The sequence below is a fragment of the Eptatretus burgeri genome, chromosome 2, assembly GCF_056783735.1.
Source record: "Eptatretus burgeri isolate ZD-2024b chromosome 2, Ebu_testis_v1, whole genome shotgun sequence".
Taxonomy (NCBI): Eukaryota; Metazoa; Chordata; class Myxini; order Myxiniformes; family Myxinidae; genus Eptatretus; species Eptatretus burgeri.
The window spans coordinates 34,764,480-34,789,676 of NC_140962.1; the positions used below are offsets into that span (position 1 = coordinate 34,764,480).

Below are 25,197 nucleotides of genomic sequence, written 5' to 3' on the forward strand. Positions count from 1 at the left end.
GAGAAGTTTATCATTTCATCTCTGCTCAACAAAGATACTTAAACCAAGAACCAAGTTCCAAGTTATTCTTTGTGAATATACTCGATGGAAATGAATGTTATAAGAACATGAAAAAATATTCATTGGTTCACTCTGAGTATAATGAAAATGTGAAAGGACTGTGATTATGTTGGGGGGAAGAAGTGCTTTCATCAGTAAATCTCAATTTTTCATTTGCTTATATGGGAGGGAAGGGGATAGGTGGGGAGGAAGTGTCTCTCCCATTTTGAGCTTTTGGGGCTTGGGTCAGATAGTTTTTCCCTTTTTCCCATTCATTTGAATGGTTGTCCCAGAAGCAACAATTATCATCTACTTGCATTTCTTCTTTGATTCTTCCTCCCCTACTCTGTCTTCTTCCATTATTTTTGTCGCATTAATTTGTTCAGTGCCCTCCCAGTGTCAGTATGTACACGCTTTGTAATCAACTATTTTATGAGCATAGAGACCTGTATACTAAAAAGGGAGGATGCTGCCTTTAACTCTCCTTTTTACGAAGACCCTGTATGGGGGGTCTTTCATGTCCCACTAATGTTAGCAGACTGGAAACCCAGCTTAACGTCCATCGAGGGACGGCACATTGTGATGCAACACGCTCCCTGTGAAACGCCAATCTGACAGTTTATGGTTGTCGAGAATCAAACTCGGCCAAGACAGTTCACAGGTAAAGTGTATAACTTCTGCACCATCTTGTCAAACTTCCTTTGTATGATTCATTGTTTAACTTGCACTGAATTATTAATTTCGTCTATTTTTCTTTATATTCTTTCCTTATTTTGATCTTGTGGACTCTTTCAGGGTGGTGCAGATAACCATCGGCCTGTCATCGTCTCACGCGTTGCACCTGGCACGCCGGTCAGAACATCACCTCTTTGCTGTCCATCGTTCACCTCTACCATCCTTTCATTTGATTGTCATCAATGTAATTTGCTTCCTGTAAATGGTTGTTGTTTGTTCACTGCTTTGCAGGCAGATGTTTGCATTCCCCGGTTAAGTGAGGGGGACCAGCTGGTTAGAATTAATGGGCGTGAGGTGTCGCATCTCTCTCATGAGGAGGTTGTCTCGTTGATCCGTGACACCAATGATGCACAAGGAGGAGAGCTGAGGCTTCTCGTTAGGCCTAATGGTGAGATAAACCATCCTAATTTTAATTTTAAAAGGATATTAAAAAAAATCCGGCAGATGCACATATCAAGTTAGTTTTTTGCTCCATTGTGACATGAACTGAATCCCATCCTCCCGTTTTACCAACACCAGCCATGTACAAGACGGGGAGTGATATTGGTGATGGCGAGCCAGAGTTTCACTTCACACCTGAGGAGGGGGTGCTGCTTGCGAGCCAAGTGCTGGACGGCAACAATAAACAGGCTCTTTCGATGCAGCAGCTGCAAGAAGGGTTGTTTACTGGTGCTGCTCTTGAGCAGTTCGAGGTGAGTCAGAAATCCAATTTTCACATTATGGGTGTGAAATTATTGAGAAAACAAGCTTTATATTCTGGTTGGTGGGGAATGAGCATGGTGCAGTCAGTGGAAAGACCATATTGGGTTATTGGTGTCAAATACGTACGTGCATGGTGATAATGACATGGGATTGTGCCCAATAGCCCAGGAGACTGCTGCAGCAGCACCGACGCACTGTACAGAGTATGATCCCAATGAATGGATGGATGGATGGATATAGCATTGAACATTTGCAACACTGGAAGCTCTTCCCTATTCCATGAAGCTTTATCCATGCTCTTGAGGTTTTATTGCTGTATTGCCATGTCGAGGGAATTTTTCTTGCTTAGGGTGGTTGACGTACCTTCGTCTTGATGAGATCACCAAGCTACCTTTGAGTGTTTTGAGGGTATTTTTGTCAGTGCTTTGCAACACAGTCATCCTGATATACGCATATGCTCAGAAAAGTTGTAAATCATTCTGATTCATCAGCATTTAGAACATTCTTTCTGAAGTCATCTTAGAGATAAAACTATCTTGCATTGTATGCAAGAAAGCCATATGTCTTTTTATTACCTGTGAAATTGACGATTCCCAAGTTTATTCTTTCCTGAGTGTTTTTCCATTTGTATAAGTCACCTACAAGTTGCAATTCTTAACAGATCTTCACTAATCTTAACCAACCAGTCGTGCTCGTCAAAAGATTGTTTTTGAGGTCAAAAGGTCAGAGTTCAAGGTCACAAATCGTCAATTTTCATCCGATTGACTATATATATATATATATATATATATATATATATATATATATATATATATATATATATATATATATATATATATATATATATATATATATATATATATATATATATATATATCCACGAAAACATGAGTGGAAGGTGAGGCCTTGGTCAACCCACATGAGTGTCTATTACTTACGTACTGTTTAATTACGTACTATTGGAATGTACCTTTTGGCCTTTTGAAACCCCTGAAGGCATTTTCGGCCCTTTAAGACTCTTCTCGACCCTGTAAATCCCTTCATCTCTTTAAAACATTTATTCACTTTCGACCTTGTCGATCTTGTGAACCTTTAGAGTTTAGACCCTCTTGAGACACTTTAGACTCCTTACACCCTTGGTTCCTTTCGATCCTTTACAACCTTTAGACCCCTTTATACCCCCTTCATACCCTTTAAACCCCTGAGACTCCTTTAGATCCTAACTACTATTGGAAAATACCTATGATAACCCTATATCCCACTTCGACCCCAAAGACCTATAGAAACCACTTAGACCCTCACACACCTCAGACACCTTAGTTTTGACCAGTGGTTCTCAAACTTTTTTTGACTACCGCCCCCTTCTGCCCTCTTGGACCGGCCCAATGCCCCCTTGTCCTATCGTTCGTGGTCGGACATCCAGTGGGCAATAGGATAGTCCGAATTTATGTAGAAAGGAAGCAAAAATAACAGAAGCCAAATATTTTCTGAATAATATTTTACTTTATTTTACTTTACTTTTCCTTTACTTTTCTGTTTTATTTTGCACTACCTACAATGTTTCAGCAGAACAGGTCCAGGTGAGGCATCTGTTATCACAGGCCCAAATACCGTTAGTGTGAAGGGTGGGCCTGGTGACTCGCTACGAGATTACGAACGTCTGGCTCCATCTCAGTGAGGTAGAGACGCAGATCGCCCCTCTTGGTAATGTCAAGGCGGTTTCGATACTTGGTCAGCAGCACTATCACGGCGCTGAACCCTCTTTCAACGAGATATGATGTGGGGAACGCCATCAGCAGCAGTTCTGCCTCTGTCCACATTGTGGGGTATTCGCCTCGCTCCAGAATCCAGAATTTTCCGTATTCATGCTGCGAGAATCTTTAGTCCAGCAGATATGTGAAAAAAAATGTGCCTTTCGTGATACAAGCATGAAATTTGGTACACTGCTTGGGCAGTATCTTACAAAGATTTTTGGATATAGCGACATTCCAGATTCTTCCCAGAGCCAAAATGGCGCCCATTTTACAAAATAGCCGATTTTGTGTTGTACAAGGAGGATACATGTGGATACAACTATATTTAAGAAGCATACCAGTGGTTTTATTTAACTCAATATAGATTCTAGCAAATAAGAAATAGCAAATAAAGGTGACAAAGCATGAATAAACCATTTATTTGGTCATTTTTTGGTGCATTTTTGCACTTTTGGACGGTTTTCTACAAAAAACTCTTCAAAAAACTGTTATCAAGCACCATGGAATGACTGTTGTTCATTTAACACTCTTGAACTCAGAGGAAGTGCTTCTGTTTGATCCTAACATCAACTTACAGAGTCAAAATTATACAGTGGAACCTCTAGATCCAGGTAACAGAGTCTACTATAATGCATGGATACATGTGTACATGTTACATAATTATCATCTGTGATCTCTCTTGTCCCAGTTCTACTCTCTTGTACACTCCCCACCACAGTGACATAGAGCTGTGCACTGGAGTGCAGCCTTGACACACTTGCACTGTCCTCTGCATCCCTTTTTGCAGCCACACCTTAGTAGTTGCCGACATGCCTCAGGTGCCTCTGGGAGGGTTGTCCAGTATATGTCCCAGCCATTATCGGCGTGAACCCACCCCCAGTCACTGGGCGATGGGAGCTCTGGTGTGGACACCATCATCTGGCCCCAACAGTAGCCGGCTTGGTAGGTAGCTCTCTTGATGTGCTGTTTCAGGGCTTCACGAGTTGGTGGGAGAGCATCTCTTAATCTGCCATTCTGGGTGAACAGATGCTTGCGACACTCATTGACATGTTCCTGGCTACTGGTGCGATCATAGAGCACAACAACAAAATGCTCCAGTGCATCCATGTGGTCATCTATGGCTGAAGGAGTTGGCGTGGCAGCCAAGGCACAGAATGCTGCAGTGACATCAGTGACCTCATCACAGGCTTTCCAGGTTTCCCATGCTTTTTTTCTTCCCCCTGCCTCCGAAGCTTGAAACGGTGTCGCATCCAGTGAGGGCATGGAAGAATGGCAAACCTCGACACTTGTTAGGTCCCAGTGCCACAGACATCTCGTGAGCTGCCAAGAACCTGAAGTTCTTTCCTGTGCCAAAAGCAACCCAGAGCTCATCAATGTCCAGACGTCCAGCTGCTGTCACCACAAGGACCACGACATCAGTGTCGACTGTACGGATCGACACTTTGCTGTATCCCTGCCTCACAGCGTCTTCAGCATGGAGTAGCATTCTTGTGTCAGCCTCTTCATGGCTACAAGGGGCAAGACCAGCAACATCTCGGGCCTGCGTACAAACCACATCTTTGTGGTGGGTGCTGATGACTTGTTTGTCTGTGTCTGTTGTTGCTACTCTGGTGGCTAGGAAGTCAAACAACTCCATCTTGTTCTCATCTGTGCGAAGAAAGGTCTGCCAGTTTCCAGGAATGGAACTAGATGGCTCGACTCGTCTCCTGATGCCTTTGCCTCGCTTCTTCCTAGTGTCTGCCTTCAAACTGTCTGTGGTCGATTGTGGTCGATGTTATCCACTGCGCCAGTCGTGAACAGACCACTCTTCAGTTCAGGTGGGCAAACTGCACCCTCCTGCTGGAAGAAGCGGCAGATACTGTTCCCCAAGTCCATGGAGATGCTCAGCACCCTATCATAGGAGATGGAGAGACCCAAGTGGAACAGAGTGTCAACCAGGTCTCGTTTGCGAGTCTTTGTGTGCATCAGCATTCCCAGGTACACAGGCACGGGGGTCTCCCGATTGTGGCCGTGCTTGGTAGACTCAATACTCGTACTCTGTCGGCGACGTGCGTTGCTGTTGAACATGAGGAGCTGTGAGATTGTAAGAGTGGGTGTTGATACAGATGAGTGGCTTGACTGCTCTTGGATCGTGGGACCATTCAGGATCATAGCAACTAGTGCCACGAGAGAATTTGGCACGGATTGTTCTTGGCAGAGGGCGTCAAATGAACCACTAAAGGCTGTCTTCTACTTCAACATGTCTCTTCGGACTATGTTCGCGGCTCTAGCAAGATGAACACCATCACGATCAGCATCGTGTTCACAGGCCTTGTGAAGGGCTGATCCGATGTCCTCGTTGAAAGCTAGCAGAACATCTCGGCCAGGCTTGTGCTCCTCCATGTCCGGAAAATATGTCATGATCTGGTGCTTGAGTTTGGTCGAGTGAACCCGTCCAGTCAAGACTGTTCCAAGCTGTTTCAGCCGGTTGTTGTACAGACTTGTTAGGTTTGCCAGCTTGAACACTGGTGCCACAAGAGCGTCCATGCGGGCATCATCGATGTCGGACACCAGTTCTCCGAGAGCTATGCCATGATTGATATCATCCTGGTCATCCAAGGTTCTCTTTGTGTCCCTTGCTTTGTTATTGAGGGAAACCAGACACTTCACATGGTACAGGGCATCTTGCGCCATAATATCTCCAGCACTCAGTTTAGCAATAAGTGGCTTGTCTTCTAGTTTCAGAGCACATTTCCTGACTCGTCTGTCCAGGTCAAAGGTAGAAGCTTTGCGCAAAGACTCGTTACCTGCTGGCTTGTCACAAAAGAAACACGTTTCGAGCAGTGACTCTGTGCGGTCCACACTCTGACGGGTATACTTTCGTGTCACGCCTTCGGTATCCCCACTGCTTGTCTTCCTCTTCTCTGCCCGAATCAATTGAGTTTTGTTGTATTGTAGTCTGCACGAATCATGCCACTTAGCCCTGTGGTGCTGGAAGGTGGACTCAATACCCTCACCATCGTCCAAGCGGGACATGTCGAGAGATTTTGGCAAGCAGTCGATCTCACTGAACCTGAGGAGGTTGTCTGCCAGAGTCTGGTATCCAGACCCTCCTGTGCTTCGCTTGGAGTCAGCTGGACAATGAAGAGGCTCAGTGGTGTCCATCTGACACAGCACACATAGGTTCCAGTCTGTCTGGTTAATTGATGTAACAGATGTACTTGGCCCTCGCTGCTGGGGGTCTAATAGTTTGAAATGCTTGGCCATTGTCTTGAACCACCACCAATCAGTCAATGTAAAATTGGGAAGAACCACCACCAAGCAGGGGATTAGTCTTTGGGTACACTACAGTGGAGTTATCACCTGAAAACATAATAGCAGAGTTAAAATGTTTTCAACTACGAACACCAGCCCAGAGGAGATGCATATATACACAATGGCGATCTTGGGTGATTGTCACTCGATGTCCCCAATAGGCCACCATACATTATTTCTTTGCGCTGGACAGGACCATGTTAAACCCAAATCAATATGAACACACCATTGTAGTTTGAACATTTCTATTATGCAATCATGAAAATTAATACAGTGAGTACATCAATATCGATTTCGCAAATTTATGCATTTAATCGCGACATTGCCAGCTACCAGTATGTAATTAATGATGGAAATATTCATGGAGTCTAAGTTCCTTTCACCAAATTTGATTTTTGATCTATTCATATTTCCAGAAACAATATTCAGGTAACATTCACATGCATGATCATATTACAGAGCTCTTGTTCCAGCCATGCATTATTGCGATGGTAAACTGTTATCTGTGTCCCTCATAGACCACCGTAGATGCATTTTTTAGTCAAATATGAAGTAGATAATGAAGCATGTGCATACTAGTTGATAATAATCATATTACACTCACTACATTGTGTTTTGCACCAAGCACATATGACTTTGCTGACCTTGTAGGCAGAATTTGTTATTCGTGGCAGACATTTTGTAAAATGGCCACCATTTTGACCCTAGGGGTAATCTGGAATGTCCCTATATCCAAAATGTTTCCTAAGGGTATGCTATAACTGTGTACCAAATTTCATGCTTGTATCATCAAAGGCACAAAACTACCAGAATATTTCACATATCTGCCGGACGACTTGCCTTCGCCTCATCATCATTCTACAAGTTGATAATTTCGTCCTGTATTTGGCGCTTCACATCTCGAATGTCACATTTGAATGGGTTGATCACCCATGCTGGCACCGACAGTTCTAGCATGTCTCTGAAACGCTGCTCCATATCTCCACGAATCTTCTCAAGGTGATTGCAATAAACGAGCAGCTCTTCATCAGAAACAGCAGTTTCCTTTGCCAACCGGGGAAAGTGGTACATATCTCTGCGGCCGAGGGTTTCCCTGTGCAGAGTCGCCATGGTTACGAACGCGCCGATCACTTTCTTTGCTTTAATCAGCGTCATATGTCACCCTGGAATTGTTTGTTGACATCATTCAGTATACTGAATATGTCCGCGAGGTAAGCCACATCATGCTCAATCACATTCACTTTCTCCAATAACTCTGTATCGCTTTCCGACAGAAACTCGACCACTGTCGAGAAGAGGGCATGGAAACGGGTCAAACAAGTGCCTTTGGACAACCATCGAACTTCTGTATGCAACAAGAGCCTCTTGAATGGTTCATCATTCTCCTGGCAAAGCTGATGAAACAGCCGATCATGCAGAGACAACACCTTGATTTTATTCACTGCTTTGATTACTATTTGGAGTGATGTATGAAGTCTGGTGCTGAGAGCTTTTGCTACAAGATGCTGGCGGTGCATGACACAGTGAATGGCGAACACGGACGGTACCTGGTTCTTCAGAAGCACAATAAAACCACGCTGGCGGCCAACCATCGCTGGTGCCCCGTCCGTCGCGCAAGCGAGAATGTTCTCCATCGGTATGTTCTTATCAGTAAAGTACTTCTCCAACATTTGAAAGATGGAAGAACCCTTCGTATCGGTCTGGAGAGAGAGCGGGCAAACAACAATTCTTCCACCATTTCCTGATCACGGATGAAGCGAACGTAGCAGAGTAACAGAGCTTCACTGCCACGCAAAGTGGACTCATCCAGCTGGATGGCGAAGTGCGTGCTTCTCAGCTCACAACACAGCTTAACGTCTACATCTGATGACATTTCATCAATCTGCCTGGTCACAGAATCATTGCTGAGCGCAATCGACGAGAGAACTGGATACGGATCCTGGCCCATAACAGATTTTATCACTTCCCCAACAGCCGGTTTGATCAACTGTTCGCCGATTGAATACGGTTTTCCAGATCTGGCGATGAGCAATGACAGCTTATATGACGCATCCAGTCCTTTATCCACGAGCTTTTGGCTGGGTTTGAACATTGTCGTTACCGTGGATCGCTTCTCAAATTTCTCTTTCAGCGATTGGAAATAGCTGACCTCTGCATGAGCCTTATCACTGTGCTTTTTACTCAGGTGCTCGCTCAGTCGAGATGGTTTCATTGCTTCATTGGACATCGTGATACCACACAACAAACGCATCGGTAACTACGTGTTTGTCAGAGATGGAATAAATCCATACTTGATGTATTCAACGGAATACTGACGACACTTTTTCTTTGAGGCCGACACCTTGAAGCCGACCAGACGTGAAGCTTTTTTGAATGACGAAATCAATACGCCAAGATGTCGAAAGACTAACACCGGTGATAAGGCCAAACAATAATTATATATGTCCGGTCTCTGGTCGGCGCACGCATCGATATTCACCCTGCGCGTCAAAATTTTTTTCACATTTCCAACAGTAGCTACAACAGTGCGCACCTAAAACACAATGCCGCGCCGCCTCAGTACCCGCACCTCGCTGGGAATTGCGCTGCCGGATCATAACACATGTATATGGTATTCACACCATGTGTGTATTAAAAAAAAACACTGACGCATTCTTGGTAAACAAGTCTGTAATATGCTTGAAGAACTTAATGATTTTCAGAATAAATACATTTTCAAATGTGTTCATTATTTACAAAAAGGCCTACCTGTCCCATTGCTCGTCTTTAATTTCTCTCTGGACAGTGCCACGGCAAACGAGAAGGACCGCAACGGGCATTGTATGGCCAATTTGCCGAATGGCACCGGGTAACCTGTTCAGACCACAGGAAGCCCAATGAGCGCTCCTAATCGCCGCTGCTCCTCTAAATCGCCAGTGCCCCCCCAAATCATTGCCAGCGCCCCCCTACCATTCGTGGAGTCTGGAGCGCCCCCTGAAAGTTCCCAGCGCCCACTGGGGGGCGGTAGGGACCACTTTGAGAACCACTAGTTTAGACCCTCGAGACGCACTCGGCCCCTTGGACACCTTTAGACGTACACCACACAAATAATTATAGTCTTCTTACAATACACAGATTATATATTTTTCAGACTGTAATGTGCAATCTCCACCCACCCAGAAGGTGGATATTCTGCTAGCTTGAACACAATTTGCATATTGGTTCACCAATCAAAACCTTGAAGCATATTTTTGAGGTCGAAAGGTCAAAGATAAAGGTCACAAAATCAATTTTCATCTTATTAACTTGAAATTTGAACAGGTTTTTCATATTCGGTCACAGACCTGAGTCACCGAAAATCAGAACAAATTATTTCGTCGTTTTGATATGTCAGGGGTTTCCATGACAACAATTTTACCCCATTTATTATCAAATGGGACTTTTTGTGAATTTATTATTAGGAAATCTCAATTTTTCACCACATCAACTTTTAACATCGTGGACGTGTTTCGCGGAGGTGCGATGTTAAGCAGATGAGATATTCCCATTGATGAAATGTTATGTTGAGATGCGCTGACGGGGCACATTTTCAGTCTCTTTAACATTAGTAACCTCACTGAACTACATATTAGAGAAAATATTAAACAAATCAACAAAGAACACAAATGAAATGCACAAGTGGACAATTTGGGGGTATCAATCATTGGTGGTGAAAAGTCGATGCTTGATGTCTGAGTTGATGTCCTGGGTTCTGTTGACGTTTGATGCTTCAAGAAGCTGTCGATGCCAGTCTGATGTACTTGCATTTTTTTTTTGATTTGTACATTTTCTTGTAGTACCAGCAGCTTTCTTCTATCACTCTCTTGAACTGGCTACTTATTTCTGTATTTGGATCGTTGTCAGCAAATATGGTGATCGCTATTTTGATATGGATAAAGGCTTCAGACATTGCTTTTGTTGCTTGCTGTTTTGGAGGCAGTGTCGTAAGTGCAGCAGCATCTTGCTCACGCTCAAGTGCCCATTGTTGTTCAAGTTGGATTAAGTCTTTGCTCGTCAAGTCCTCCCCATGTGACTCAAGCAGTTAAACCACATCTTCCTCATCCACCTCATCGAATGCAACCTCCTTTGCAGGGGTTTCCTGAGAAGCCGGTTACCTGCGACCCGCAGCCGTCTACTAAGAGAAAAAATGTCAAAGGTCGCCGCCTACTTCAGCGCCGAGTGTTCGATTTTTTTTTTAATTTTTATTTTGTCACCACGGAATCTCTCCACCCCCTGTTTTGAAATCCGAGACGAAAACACATGAGTATTTCGATGAAAGCGGGCTTACTTTTACTGTTAGCACTCTTGCCAGGTCGAGCACAACACTGCCCTAAAAATAACACAAGCAGCTAAAACACGCCTCCTGCAATGGAGAGTTCTCTGCTTTAGCCTCGTTTTAGACTGTTGGCCTGATACCCTGATACCATACAGCAATGACCTCAAGAAAATAAACTTTGTTGGCCTCGCAGTTTCGGTGCCGAAACGATGGCATCGAAACGAAAATCCCTCTTTGACTTTGGATTTTCGAAGAAGTCCAAAGACATGGGAGGTAAGCTTCTGGCCATCAGTAACTGGTCTAAACTTGCACTCTCGCGAGTGCGACGTTGTTGTTGTTTCACGAAACACGTGTTTCACCTCGTCCATTTTGAGCTTTTGTCAAGTGATGCGGCTCCAAAATACACGGTCACCCGTTGTGCCTTTTTAATTTATAAAGTAATTAGCCTATAAGCTTAAAGTAGCTTTTGTACATGTTATTATTCGTGGTTATTTGCACTGAAAATCGCCGTTTATTCACTGAAGTGAAGGCCAAGTATGAGCAGCTGTGAACTGGCCAACTGAATACTGGTACCGCAGGTACATGCATGTGCCATAGACTTGAACTAACTATACAGTATAGCTGAATTTCAGTCAACCAGTCAGTCAGTATGTTAATGCAACTACATCCAGAATAGGCCTAACCACTTGTTTTTGTGGAGTTTTCCACCCCAACAGCATGATAATATGAGAACCATTTCATGTCAGAAATCATGCTAGAATGCATCTCCAGCCATCTAGAATCCTCTGGCTTCCAGGGCCCGAGGCGGGCCCTGGAGCCCGGCCGTACAGCTGCGCTCGCTTCGCACACGGTGATGGTAACCTGCTACTTTTTAATGGTAGCTTCCTACTCCAAAAAATAAGGAAAGCCCTGCCTTTGCCAGCCCTACTATTTGCCACTGAATATGTGGGACATTGGCAAAGCTTTGAAAGTCGTGGACGTACTCTGGCGAGAGCTTCCTTCACACGCCATTCATCGTTGCCTATGTGACCTCCTTCAATGACATCTCAATGTTGTCGATGACCTTTTTGATATTTAAAAAGCCTTACACAACTCCTGGGTTTCTGGCCTGTCCTCCCCCTCAGCTACCTGTAGTAGGTCCCTCATGGTATGGTGGAAATAACACGCTTTGAAAGTGGCTATCACCCCCTGGTCCATTGGGTGCAGCATTGAAGTCTTATTTCGTGGCAGAAACATGATGTGTATGTTGTCAGCAATGTCATCAATGTTTACAGGATGGCCAGAGGTGTTATCTGGCACAAGTAAGGCTTTATTGTCCAAGTTTTCTTGTGCATGATAGCTCTTGATGTAGAGGGAGAGGTATGAGACAATCCAATCCTGAAACAATGCCATCCACAGTCATCCGTGCCTTCTTGTTTGACCGCCACGACACAGGGAGATGAGTCTTGGTGAGTGCCCTGGGGTTCTCAGAGTGGTACACCAATAGTGGTTTTAGCTTGGCGTCGCCTTCTGCATTACCTCCGATGAGTGTGGTAGGTCAGTTGTTTGCAGCTTTTAAACCAGAGGCTGTTCTTTCTTCCCTCAAGATGTTGGTGTGGGATTGTATTTTCTTCCAATATAGGCCTCTCTCATCAATATTAAAGACCTGTTTGGGAGAATAGCTACCGTCCTTGATGATCCTCTCGAGCGTCTTGGGAAACTCCTCGGCAGCAGCCACATTTGCACTGGTGGCTTCACCAGTCATGCAAATGTTGTGCAGGATTGCATGTCGCTTGAAATTATGAAATCAGCTGAAGCTTGCCTTAAAATAACCACTCTCTGCACCCTCAGCTGCCTCACCCCTCCCCCCCCCCTTCAAGTTGTTTTACGTCTTGCCAGAGCAACCTATCCTTTTCCTGAATGAGAGACAAACACATCGGCACGTTCCGCTGACTTTAGTCCTCCATCCACATGGTTAGCATGTGCTTTATGTTCAAAATGCCTTCTCTACTCCTAGTGATACGTAACAAACTACGAGTAGTAATATTTTGGGCCGAGTCCTTTAACTTTTCATTGTTCTTCACAATTGTTCTCACTGTGGTCGGAGGCAAGCTAAATACATGGCTAATGTCCACCGCCCACTCACCTTGCTCAATGTGCTTAATCACGTCCATTTTACATTCAAGGTGATAGAATGATGGGGCCTCATGGCTGGAATACTTGCTGGAGTACTTGCAGGATGCTTTCCAGAGAAATTTCTTATGAAACTGGTCAAGGATTTCTTAAAAGTTAGGCACAAAAAAAAGTCGACGGAATGCACTCGATATCGGAAAACACTTGTGACTGTGGCTGACCCAAGTTACCGCTATCCCTAATCGATGAGACGTGACTCGGCAGAAAGGCATCGGCCAGATGTGGCGAGGCTTACGCCCCACGAGCTGACAATAATGTGCGGTACATATATCTATAATTCCAGCAGTGTGTGCGTGCGTGCGTGTGTGCGTGCGCGCGACCCCACTGTTTCTCGACAACCACTGGTCCGATCTAATTGAAACTTGCCAGCTATATTGCTGGGGACCTGAGTATGTACCTTTTCAATGTTTGATATTAATCGGACAAGTACTTCCCAAGTTATGGCCATTTATTTACCAACTAATCACAGGACTCGTTGCTGCGTAGGCATGGCCGATGCGCCATTTTTGTTACCAATCACAGGACACATTGCTGCGTAGGCATGACCGTTGGGGACCGCGTTCCCCATTACGGGTTACAACGTACGGACTTCCGGATCGTGATGACACTGTATTCTAATAATTTCTCGATTTCTTATGCGCATTTAAAGATAAACACAATGCCCCAATCCAGTCGTCGTTTACGAGAGTGAAGGAATGGCCTGTGTGTTTGTTTGAAAGTTTTTTTTTTTGGGGGGGGGAGGGTGGTTTTATTTTTTTATTTTTTGGTTTGCACATACGGCCACGCACATATGGCCATGCACGTATGGCCACGCGAGAGCGAAGGAACGTCCTGTGTGGTTGTTTCTGGCACGCGGTGTGAAAGTTTATTTTTTATTTTTTATTGCACGTACGTACGGGCACGTACTAGTATTCAAAACGACGTAAAATCTGCTTTTGCATGACTTGCAGTGAACTCCATTCCATAATTAGTTGGCGATGCTCATGTGAAAGAACTCTATTTGGCACGACGTATGTCGGCCAGTTATTGTGTATCAAATTGTAACGTACACAGCTTATTTGTACGCATGTGTAGTATATGTGAGGAGATTTTGATCAAACTTTGTCAAAGGTCAAGGCTGTCCAAAACATGTGAAAACACCTATTGGACTGCAATTAGAAAATATATGAACCAAATTTGTGACGCATAACAACAAATCATGTAAAACATTTGATAGGCCCAATTTTCGAAATTACCAAATTCCTGTTTCCATGGCAACTGTTGTTTGTTTATACTCCGCATGTGTCATGCTATGCACATCTTTCTTTGTTTAGTTATTTATTGATGGCTGCCACTATGCAGCATGACCACATGAAACTTGTTTTCATGCATTTATTCTGGAAGCATCTGCTCATTGCGAGAGTTGATAAACCTGATGATATACTATGCATCGTATAAATCGAATGTGATGTAGTGTTGCGTGCTTCAGTGTGGATCTTCTTTTTGCAGAACTTGTATCGGAAGAAGCCAGGAATGGCAATGTCGTGTGCACGACTACCCCAGAATGTTGTCAAGAACCGTTACAGAGACATCTCCCCGTGTACGTGATCGATTTGAATTGCATTTCTTCTTGTCACTCCGTTTGCTACAATTGCTTAATGACTTCTTTCGTTTTTTTTTTAATCCAACTTAAACCATATGGAACTGACTCCATTTTTTTTTTTTTTTTTTTTTTTTTTTTTTACATAGAAAAGGAAAATCACTCAAACTCTAATGCTACTGTAACTGCAATTTGGGGAAAAGAAAAATACCAGATCACTTAAATTTTTAATTCTTATTATAGGACTTTCTTATCAAGGTGAAGGCTCTGCGTGCCATCATCACATACCTGTAATGGATATGTTGAATCTCTAATACGACCCACTCACCTGTTGAACATACCCATTCCTTCAATTTTGTCATCGTCGTGATTGTTGAACGGGGGACTTAAAAACGTTTTATTGCATTTCCCGGATTACATAAATGATATAGTAAAGAAAGTTTGAAGATGAGGACAAATTTGGAAAAAGCCAGCAAACGCATTTTTGGGAATATAATGCTTCGGATCCATTATGGTATGATGCATCCTTTCCATATGCAGTCACTCGACAACCACCCTCCTCCCCCTCCCCCCTCCCAACCCTCCTTGTACTGCATAAGTGGTGGTTCTTTAACTGTCCCAATTATTCCCACATTCTTCTGGGGTTGGCCGGGAAACTTTTTTTGGGCCCCAATTATTTCACGATCTGGCTGGTCATGCGGCAGGAATTTGTAATTTGTTCGGAGTGTGCTGGTGAAGACTTGTGCTTTGCGACGGACACCATAGGGTTTTTTATCGTAGACCAATGACAAGTGCGAGCAGAAGGTTCCTGCGGCTTTACATCCATCTGAGGGATGATGCACACATTGATGTATTACTCTGCATCGCATGACAGTTTCATAGCTGTCTTGATTCAAACCCAGGTTAGGCAGCTCGAAGGTGAGTACATAAACATCTAAACTTTTGACCACAGAGTAAGTAGCCAGTTATTCGCAAATTTGCTTTGATTTACTCTTACAATGTTTCCAATGATGAGCAAGGTTGTACCTGTTTTTGATTCCCTGTATTTTTTTTTTCTTGCCATCACTGTCAGGTGTGTTTTCAGCCTGCAGAACATCTTGCAATTTCATCTCTGACATCAGTCAACCTAACGAGTTGTAAACAGTGACTGCATTTCATTTGAGCAATTCCTTTTGTGCAGTCTGGATTGTTGTTGCAGCCTTCTTCAAACGTTGGCTCTATTCCCAAAATGCATCACGATGCAAATGTGATCACTGGAATTCGCACTTGCTTGATAATATTTTCCTGTTTGATTCCTTACTGCAACGGATTAGCTTCTTTTGCACTTTCGACTTTCTGAGGGTGCCCATAATTTAAGAGTTTCTCGAAGTACAAGGAAAAACATTCCATTTCAACGTTATTTCATTTTTACGAGCAAAGAACCTGTCCTTAGACGGGTTAATTCCCCCAGGATTGATGTAGTTTTGACTTGTTTGTAGTACATCGTCCCACCCAGAGCGGCGCTATGCCATACATATTTACATCGAATCGGGGTGTTCCACCAACCCTAAAACCAAGGAACTATGAATTTGTTTTACCATCTAAATTCTTCCTGTGCACACCCCGACTACAACCCCTAGTTTTAAACTCGTTCTGTTCAACGGTTCAGGAGTTTAAAAAAAAATAAAAATAAATAAAGAAACAAACTTCTCGAATTATACAGGATGTCCACAAAGTCCTTGTGCATCTTTGAACTTTTATAACTTTTGATGTACATGTGATTGAAACAAACTGTGATTGGTATATGAAAGCATAATTCATTAAGATTTGTTGGTGTCAATGTTGTTAAATCAACAATTCCTCTGGGTTTCTTGATGAGTTGACATTTTCTGATGAGGAAACTTCTGCATCAGTGGGAAAGTCAACCATCCCAATAACCGCATTTGGTTTCCTAACCACGACGATTGAATCTTTCACATATCACATTGTATCAGCAAGGATCGGCTCCCTGCCTCTGTGCTTTGACTGTGCGACTGTTTTTGAATGATGTCTTCCCAGACAAGTGGATCGGTATATGTGGACTATTTGTTTGGCCACCTAATTTGCTTGACCTTTCCACTTAGGACTACATTTTATGAGACGATATAAAACTATTGTTTATTCATCAAAATCTTATTCTTTGGATGAACTTTGGGCAACGATCACAAATGCAATTTATGAAATTATTCAGCAGCAAGTAGATAATGTTTTCAACAAGTTGGAAAATCGGATTGAACGATCTATTACAAAAGATGGCAATTATCTTGAAGCGTAAAATTTTGAACTGTATCATACTGAAATCCACGCTTTGGTGTCTGTCCGTGTGTCTAATTGTCTGACCGTGATGCATTCAGTCGTTAATTTATCCAATCTCAACCAAACTTACCAGCGTGACTGGGGGTCACATGACAGAGGTCATCTTGACTTCATTTTCCCCTCTCCCCAACGGGGTTTTCCGTCTTGGATGAACTCCGTGTTAAGGTGTTTAAATAGCTTAGCCTGGCATTTCATCGGGCACCCCTACCAGGTGTAAATATTATTGAAAGCACAAACTATTCAGTCAATTCTGTACAACATAAGATTACCTTTTTAAACGGGCGCTGTTGTTATTTAACATTAAACTGAAATAAATTTGGAAGAAACCAGACACCATTGAATTTTTATCCCCCGCCGCGTGGCGGAAGGGGGATATTGTTGTCACTCGGGTCGTCCGTCCGTCCGGCTGGGCGTCAACATTTATAGCTGTGAGTGCGATAACTCATAAACTGTTCGCCATATCGATTTTAAATTTGGGTCACACATGTACCACCTAAAAAGGAAGAACCCTTATGATTTTGGGCGTGGCCGGATCAAGATCGCCGACTGGGGCAGCCATCTTGAAAAAAATGTTTTTTCGCCATATCGATTTGAAATTTGAGTCACACATGTACCACCTGAAAAGGAAGAACCCTATTGATTTTGGGCGTGGCCGGATCCAAGATGGCCGACTGGGGTTGCCATCTTGAAAAAAATGTTTTTGTCATAAATGGAAAACCGCTTATCTGATTTCAATTATTTTTGGTTATACGTTCCTCACCCCTGGGCAACTTTTTCAAGATGATGACCAAATGGTGTCTTGTTTCCAATTCACCTCCCTCATTATCTGGAATATGTATGACCTTTTTTATTCAATGGCTGGGGATTCCCCATCTCTGATGGTATATTTATGCTTACCATATCCCCCACAAACTAACGGATCTGAGCTTTCTCACCTTGCTGGGCCTCTACATCGGCCGCAACCTTCTTCGTTCGTTCATATACAGCACAAGGTTACAGGATAGCATAATCGGCTGAGGGTGCAGCTGTGCTGCTGAGCTGCTGATGCCATGCCCTTTATTGGTTAGAGTTGGAATTTGGCCATGGTGCTGACGATAGCTCACATACTCTTCGTGCAGGACACCATGGGATATTTAACGTCCAACAAATTCTGGCAGACAGGAAACCCAGTTTATCGTCCATCTGAGGGACAGCACACACATTGATGAATCACCCTGACTGAAACCATGGGGTGATGGTTTATAACTGGGTCGGGATTAAACCCAGGCTCCACAGCTTTGAGGCGAGTGTGCATACTTCTCAGCTATCCTATCAGCCCAAGGCCACATTTATCTTTCACTAATAAAGGTGCTTAAATGAGTCCTTACACATGAATGAAGTATCCCATTGCCTGTGTAATATTTATTTTTATTTTTATTCTTTTGCGTTTTGTTCCTCCTATCCATAACATTGTATGTGGACTGTATATCGATTGTTTATAACTTGTGTCTTGGGGCCTCATAAGTGGTTTTTAAAATTTCTTTATTTATTTATGTTCCCAGCCATGACTTCAAGTGTGATGTGCAATATTTCCCTCCACCCTTGCGGCCTAATTATGACCTTTATTTGATGCATAACCCCGTTCATAATGGTCACTGGCATTGTTTAATATTTACTGAGGAGAATTTGGAGAAAATTGGACTACTTGCACATGGGCGGTGTTTTGGCTGAGGGTTGACGTTCTGCACATCTACCAGAAGTAAAAAATATTATAACCAGTTTTTCCAGTTCCATCAAGTGGTGTCTGACTTTTGGTGACAATCATGATCAGATTTTACAAATATCCGTATCCTGTAATGCTTTCCGAAGTTTTTTGCAGAGACAGCGTGGTTGTAGCCTTTACCCCATTAATCAAGCACGTACAAGGCTTGCGTCTTTCTCTTCTTCTCTCATTCATACCCAGCGTGGTTGACTTCTCTGGACTTTCATTTCCTGCAAGCATGATGTGTCCAAACAAAGTATGATGGCTTCTGTTTTCGTATCAGCGCGTCGAATGTACATGCTGATCTACTGTTTTTCAATCACCCATCTGTTGGTTCTTCTTACAGTCCATGGAACCTTGAACATTCGTCTCCAAAACCACATTTCAAAACTGTCAATCTTCCTTTCTTCCTTTTTCACTGTCCATCACTCGCATCCATACATTGCAACTGGAAATATGAGCTTATTCACCAACCTCCTCTTGGTTTGTTTTGCCACATCTTTGTCTTTCCTTATCTTTGTCAATCCTGACATTGCTGTTCTCTCCAACACCAACCGTTCACTAATTCCTCTTCCACATTCTCTACTCATTACAATCTTAGAACTAATGAAGATGAAACTTTCCACTATTTCCACACGATCGTCTCCAAATTTGAACACGTTGATCTTCTCGGTTGATAAGATTTGAGTCTTTTTAAGAATTAAATAAAGACCAGCTTTTTCACTTTCCTCCTTCATTGTCTCCATCAGTTTCATCAATTCCCTTTTACTTTCTGCCAATAGAGTGGTATCATCAGCAAACCTGAAGTTGTTGATACATGTTCATCCAATCCTGACTGCAGCCTCTGTGTCATCCAAGTTCGATTTTTCCGTCAAAATTATAATAACCACAAATTCATCAATCAATTCCCTCCGATCAGGTCAGGTATGGGAGCATGTGCCAGAACAGTGCGTCGCTGCGTCCACTTTCCACCGGTACTCCAGGGGCCTCCGTCTGGCCATCCCCCAGGCAGATGCCATGCCCATCCCCATCTCCTTGAGATGCTGGTCAACCTGCTGCAACCATGAGGCACGTGGTCGGCCTATTGGCCTCCTCCTCCGCTGCTTGATTTCTCTGACATCCTCCCTATAATCCAGTCCATACAAGTGCTGAAAAGTGTGGGGTCCAGTACACACCCCTGACGAACTCCAGTAACAACTGGAAATAAGTCATAGATGGTACCACCACATTTCACAGCACTCTCAGTACCAGAGTAGAGTTCAGACATCAGATCGATCAGTTTTGGTGGCACCCCACGAAGACCAATAATCCTCCAGAGGGCATCCCGATTCACTGAATCGAACGCTTTACAGAGATCAACATAGGCTGCAAGCAGCCCCTGTAGAAACTCTCGTCTGCTTTCGGTGAGGACCTAAAGAGCAAGGATATGGTCAATCGTTGACCTCTTTGGTGTAAAGCCTGACTGCTCTGGACGCTGGTGCTCAAGCAGATGGTGGCGAACCCTATCAAGAATTATCCGAGCAAAGACCTTGCCCTGCACTGAGAGCAGCGTCACCCCTCAGTAGTTGTTGCAGTCTTGGCGATCACCCTTCCCTTTCCAGAGAGGGACAACAAGACCCCTCTTCCAATCAGTTGGGATGATGCCTGTGTTCCAGGCAGAGCACACAACTGCATGCAATGACACGAGTGCAGCATTTCCACCAGCCTTGAGAAGTTCAGCATGGATGCCACAGATCCCTGGAGCTTTACCCCGTTTCAACCGGTTCACCGCAGCCCGTGTTTACACAAGCGAAGATGGACCACAGTTGATTGGAGGGTCAGCAACAGGGATGGTAACACCCTTGACGTCCAACTCGACAGCTGGTGGATTAGCCTGAAACAACCGCTCAAAGTAACCGGCCCAGCGGGCCTTCACTTCAGACTCCTCTGTCAAGAGCCTACCACTCTCCGCTCTTACTGCAGTGCTCTGAGGGATGGGATTGGATGAATGCAATGCGCGAATTCCCCTGCAAGCGGGACGAGAATCACCTGTCCACAGGTGATGCTCTACCCCCTCACAGATTCCTTGCACATAGGCCTCCTTGTCCACCCTTAGTGCACGTACAGTTTTACGCCTCAGCTCCCTGAACATCTCAGCTCTGGCATTCAGCCTGGCCCTGCGACTCTGGTCAATGGTATCCAGTGTCCCTTGAGAGACAAAATTCTTCTTTGCCCTGCGGTGAGTTCCAAGACATCCACCGGCAACATCAAGGACGGTGGTCTTGAAGGCACTCCACAACTCTTCAGGACCCCCCAAAGCACCCAGACCACCCCAAATGTCCACTCAGCCTGTTCGCAAACTCCTCAGCTACCCTCTCATCCTTGAGCTTGCCAACATCCAGCCGAGGCTGGGATGGTACCATTCTCCTGGATTTAAGGTGCAGCTTTAGAGTTGCTACAACATGCTGGTGGTCAGTATTGAGGAACTGAGCACTCCCATAGACCCTGCAGTTCTGGATCATCCTCCAGCAACCATCAACGAGGACATGGTCAATCTTCTTTGCCACACCGCCAGCGTTGGAATACCAAGTCCAGCGATGAGCTTGTGGGCGCTGAAACCATGAACCAGCCACCCTAAGTCCATGACTTCTTGCAAAGTCAAGGAACTTAGTGCTATTCTGGTTCATAGTTCCTGACCCATGGGGACCAACATATGTCTCATAACCATCCCTATCAGTTCCAGTCGATGCATTGAAATCCCCCAAGACTAGAAGTGTAACTCGTCTGGGACACTGATCAACCAGAGACTCAATTGTGGCGTAGAATGCATCCTTCACGGTGAGATCACTCGCCTCAGTCGGAGCATAGACAGAGACCAGGGAAATGACACATAAGAAGTGACGAATCCTTAGTCTCATAATACGCTTGTTGTCCGGTGTTACTTCAATTATCATTGTGGTCAGCTTATTGGACACAGCTACAGCAACTCCTTGAGTATGGTAACCATCAGAGCAACCAGAACAATAGTAGGTGTAACCACCCACCATTATCTCACCGCAATCTGGTCTCCGAACCTCAGAGAGAGCTGCAATCCCGATGTCCAAATGCTTGAGCTCAGATGATAACAGAGACAGGTGATCATCCTCTCTTAAGGCCCGGTCACACCTTGACGTTTTAGCCAACGTATGCCGATTTTTGAATTTTTTTTCTAAAACGCTGGCACACGTTGAATACGTTATGGGTAAGTTTTGATAACATTGAGAGCACGCTGAAAAACACTGCCATACGTCATTGTATGTTGGCTTTAAACGTTGTACTTTTTGGTTGTCCTCAAATTTTTTCATGCTTGAAATTTCACGACGTATGCCGGCGTATGACTCACACGTTCCGCTACGCTGGCCACAAGTTGTATGCACGGTCTGCGATCGTTGACAGACGTCAATACATGCTACTTGTAAGTTAATCATAAGTTGAGACACGCCGAGGTAATGTTTAGCGTACCCGAAACTTATTTCTAACCTATGATTAACGTGTTGTTGGCACGTTACGCGATCGTTGCCACACATCGACAGACGTTACTTTTAAGTTACTCATAGGCTGAAAGACGTCGGTATAATGGATCGTCCTTGCGTCAGCGTCCACGGCCACGGCCAGGACACTTATTTGCAGCATTCTTCAAACTTTTCTTCGGCATGACGAGGATGTTCACACTTCGATGTCTAGCTTGGCTATGATTCCAATTGTCCATCGACAGCGTCTATTTAAAATAGTCGAGTTTGAGCGTTTTAACACGTTCAGAAGAAACGCTTCAAATTTCAAAACCCCAGCGTCAAAAAACAAAGGCGAATGACAGCAATTTAAATCGTTCATCGTAAACAATGAAAATAGCTGAGTGGTACCGTTTAAAAGTCGTTGAGTGTAAAAAAAAAAAATCCAATTGTTGAGCGCAAGCGTCTACTTTCAATAGTGGAGATGCAGCCATTTAAATCGTTGAGTTTATCATTTAAATAGTTAAACGCAAGGACGATCCATCATAACCCACACCCTCCCCCTCACACTCACCTACTACTGCCAACATGAACAAACTACTACTAATACTAATACTAATACTGATACTAATACTGATACTGTTACTGCTGACATGGACATCGACTCAAAAAGGACTCGAACACTGTTGGGTTCCCCTTTTATGAACACCATTTTTTATACCAATTCCCAAAACCGCTGGGAACACGTCTTTATAGGGCATTTGTAAGCTAGAAACACGTTCATTTATTTTTTTTGTCGACCGGAAGACGTCATTGGAATACGTCTACATACATCGATGTGTGTTGGGACTAAGTAAAGAATTGGTTCAAAGCATGTCAAACATAAGTTAGAAATAAGTTTCGCGTAAAAAAGACATTACCGCGACGTGTTTTGACTTATGAGTAGCTTACAAGTAGCCTTTGTGGACGTGTGTAAGCGTCCACATATCGTGTGTAAAACTTATCCCCATCGCATGCGGAACGAGTGTCATACGCCGAGTAAGTCGTAAAATTTTGAACATGTTTAAAATTTCTTGACGTACTCTATTTACTACGACGTATGATAGCGTACTTTAGCGTTGTACTCACGTATACCAAACTTACTCATACCGTATTTGATGTGCCCCAACGTTTTAGACACATTTTTCTTAGGTCGGCATACGCTGGCAAGATCGCCAAGGTGGGACCGCGATGTTGACACTTCCATTTCTACGGCAGTTATGATTCGAATCGTTGTGCGTCAGCCTTTTAATAGGCTACGTCACGACATCGTCGGCGATGCGTGCAGCGCGCTATGCCTAAGTTAGACTATCGTTGGGCATCGGTTGTGTAGGCCGACAACAGGTTCAGCATTCGTTGGTATAAGTTATCTATAACACAACGAAACGTTCTGTGTCCGTTACCAATGCGTTATACATAAGACCAAGTCGCTATGAATACGTCCGAATCTTTAAAAAAAACATCAAAAGTTCAACGTAAGCCAGCGTTTTACATACATTTTAATACGTTGCCATCGCTGGCTAAAACGTCAAGGTGTGACGGGGCCTTTAGGGATAGGACATTCCAGGCACCCACCCAAAGGGACCGCCTCAGGTAAACCCAAGGAGACCGCCGACTGGTGGACGACACCTCAGCACCACTCGGACACACTCTCCCGCAATCTGACCCAGGAATGTTTCCCCGTGGTTTCCCTCCTATCATCAAAGATTGGGGGTCCCGAAGGCTTTGCTTCAATGCCGTCATCTGGTGAGCTGCCCTGCGAAGGGAAGCTGCACAGGAGGTACTCCCACGGAGTGGGTTTTTAGATTTCTTTGCGTTTTTGTGTTTTGCGGAATGAAGGGTTTTACGGTGGCCGGAGTACAAATCCTGCCACCAACCTCCTAATAAAAAGTAACCCACTGCTGCAGGACGTCCGCAGACACAGTTGGGCACTAGATATGGATGGCCGTTGGCTCACAAGGAGCTCCTCTGCCCTTTGACAGGTTTTGTTTTTAATCCTGCTGGGTGTCCATATCCAAATACCCTCCTCACCAGAAAACCTGGTTGGGGAGACGGTTTAGTCGCCAACAACCCGACCATGGAACAGGTTAGTACAGGTTTACATGATACCTGTAGCAGGTCACAGATCTAACCTGACCTGACCTGACCTGACCTGACCTCCGATGATAATGGTGCAATAATATTAATTTCAATAAAATTGACACAGGGGGTGTCTTGGAGGTACACTCACTCACCTCTAAGCTGTCTAGCATTGGTTTGAATATTGACCCTGCTATAAATTGTCATCCTGGTGTTTTACAGGCATCATCATGTGTGCCGTACCTCGGATGGACGTTGGTGGACTTCCCCTCTGCTGGCACTAGTTTGTGGACGTTAAAGATCCCACGGTGTCCTTCGCGAAGAGCAGGCGAGCTATCGCCGGCACCATGAACAAAATACAAATTCCTACTGTAACCTTAGAGCGTCGGGCCTGGCCAGCCGGTTCGTGAAAGACGGGCCAAGCTTCCGCCAGCCAACCCCACAATAACATCAGAATTATTGTGGCTATTAAAGAACATTAACACCACCGTCTGCATGCTGCGTACGTGCACAGATATGTCCCCCCCTCCCCACCTCCCTCGGGAAAGGGGTGCTTCCATTCAAGTAAAAGCTTAATGAATTGTGCTTTGATGCACCATTTATCGTTTGTTTCTGTCATGTGTACAAGGATTTTATGAACACCCTGTAGTATGATGGAATCAGAAGATGCATCAGTTATTATTTCTCATGAGTTTGACCTTTTTTGTGTAACTTTTCATGAAATATTTCCTTGTCATTAATGGTACATGTGGGTCGGTGGCTGTGTTATGTGCAACAGATGATGAAACGCGAATACTGTTGGACGGCCTGGATGACTACATAAACGCGAACTACATAGATGTAAGGGCAAATTTGTGTGTGTGTGTGTGTGTTTTTTTGTGTGTGTGTCCGTCCGCACATGTGGGTTTTCTCAATGCCCAAGCAAATGCAGGATGTCATGGTCCAATCATAGTTTCCTACTGTCGTCA

At 44.2% G+C, this 25,197-nt stretch overlaps 1 protein-coding gene and 1 pseudogene across 1 annotated transcript in view; one reads left to right on the top strand and one right to left on the bottom strand.

Annotated features, from left to right (window-relative positions):
* PTPN4 (protein tyrosine phosphatase non-receptor type 4) overlaps positions 1-25,197 on the top strand; it is a 98,659-nt gene that overhangs the window by 69,484 nt on the left and 3,978 nt on the right. Inside the window, exons 18-22 of the mRNA XM_085867537.1 lie at positions 835-891; positions 1,006-1,162; positions 1,294-1,466; positions 14,479-14,569; positions 25,008-25,069. Of these exons, the coding sequence (XP_085723663.1) occupies positions 835-891; positions 1,006-1,162; positions 1,294-1,466; positions 14,479-14,569; positions 25,008-25,069 (540 nt within the window). The remainder of the gene's footprint in view (positions 1-834; positions 892-1,005; positions 1,163-1,293; positions 1,467-14,478; positions 14,570-25,007; positions 25,070-25,197) is intronic.
* LOC147031782 (zinc finger BED domain-containing protein 5-like) lies at positions 3,090-8,174 on the bottom strand (annotated as a pseudogene).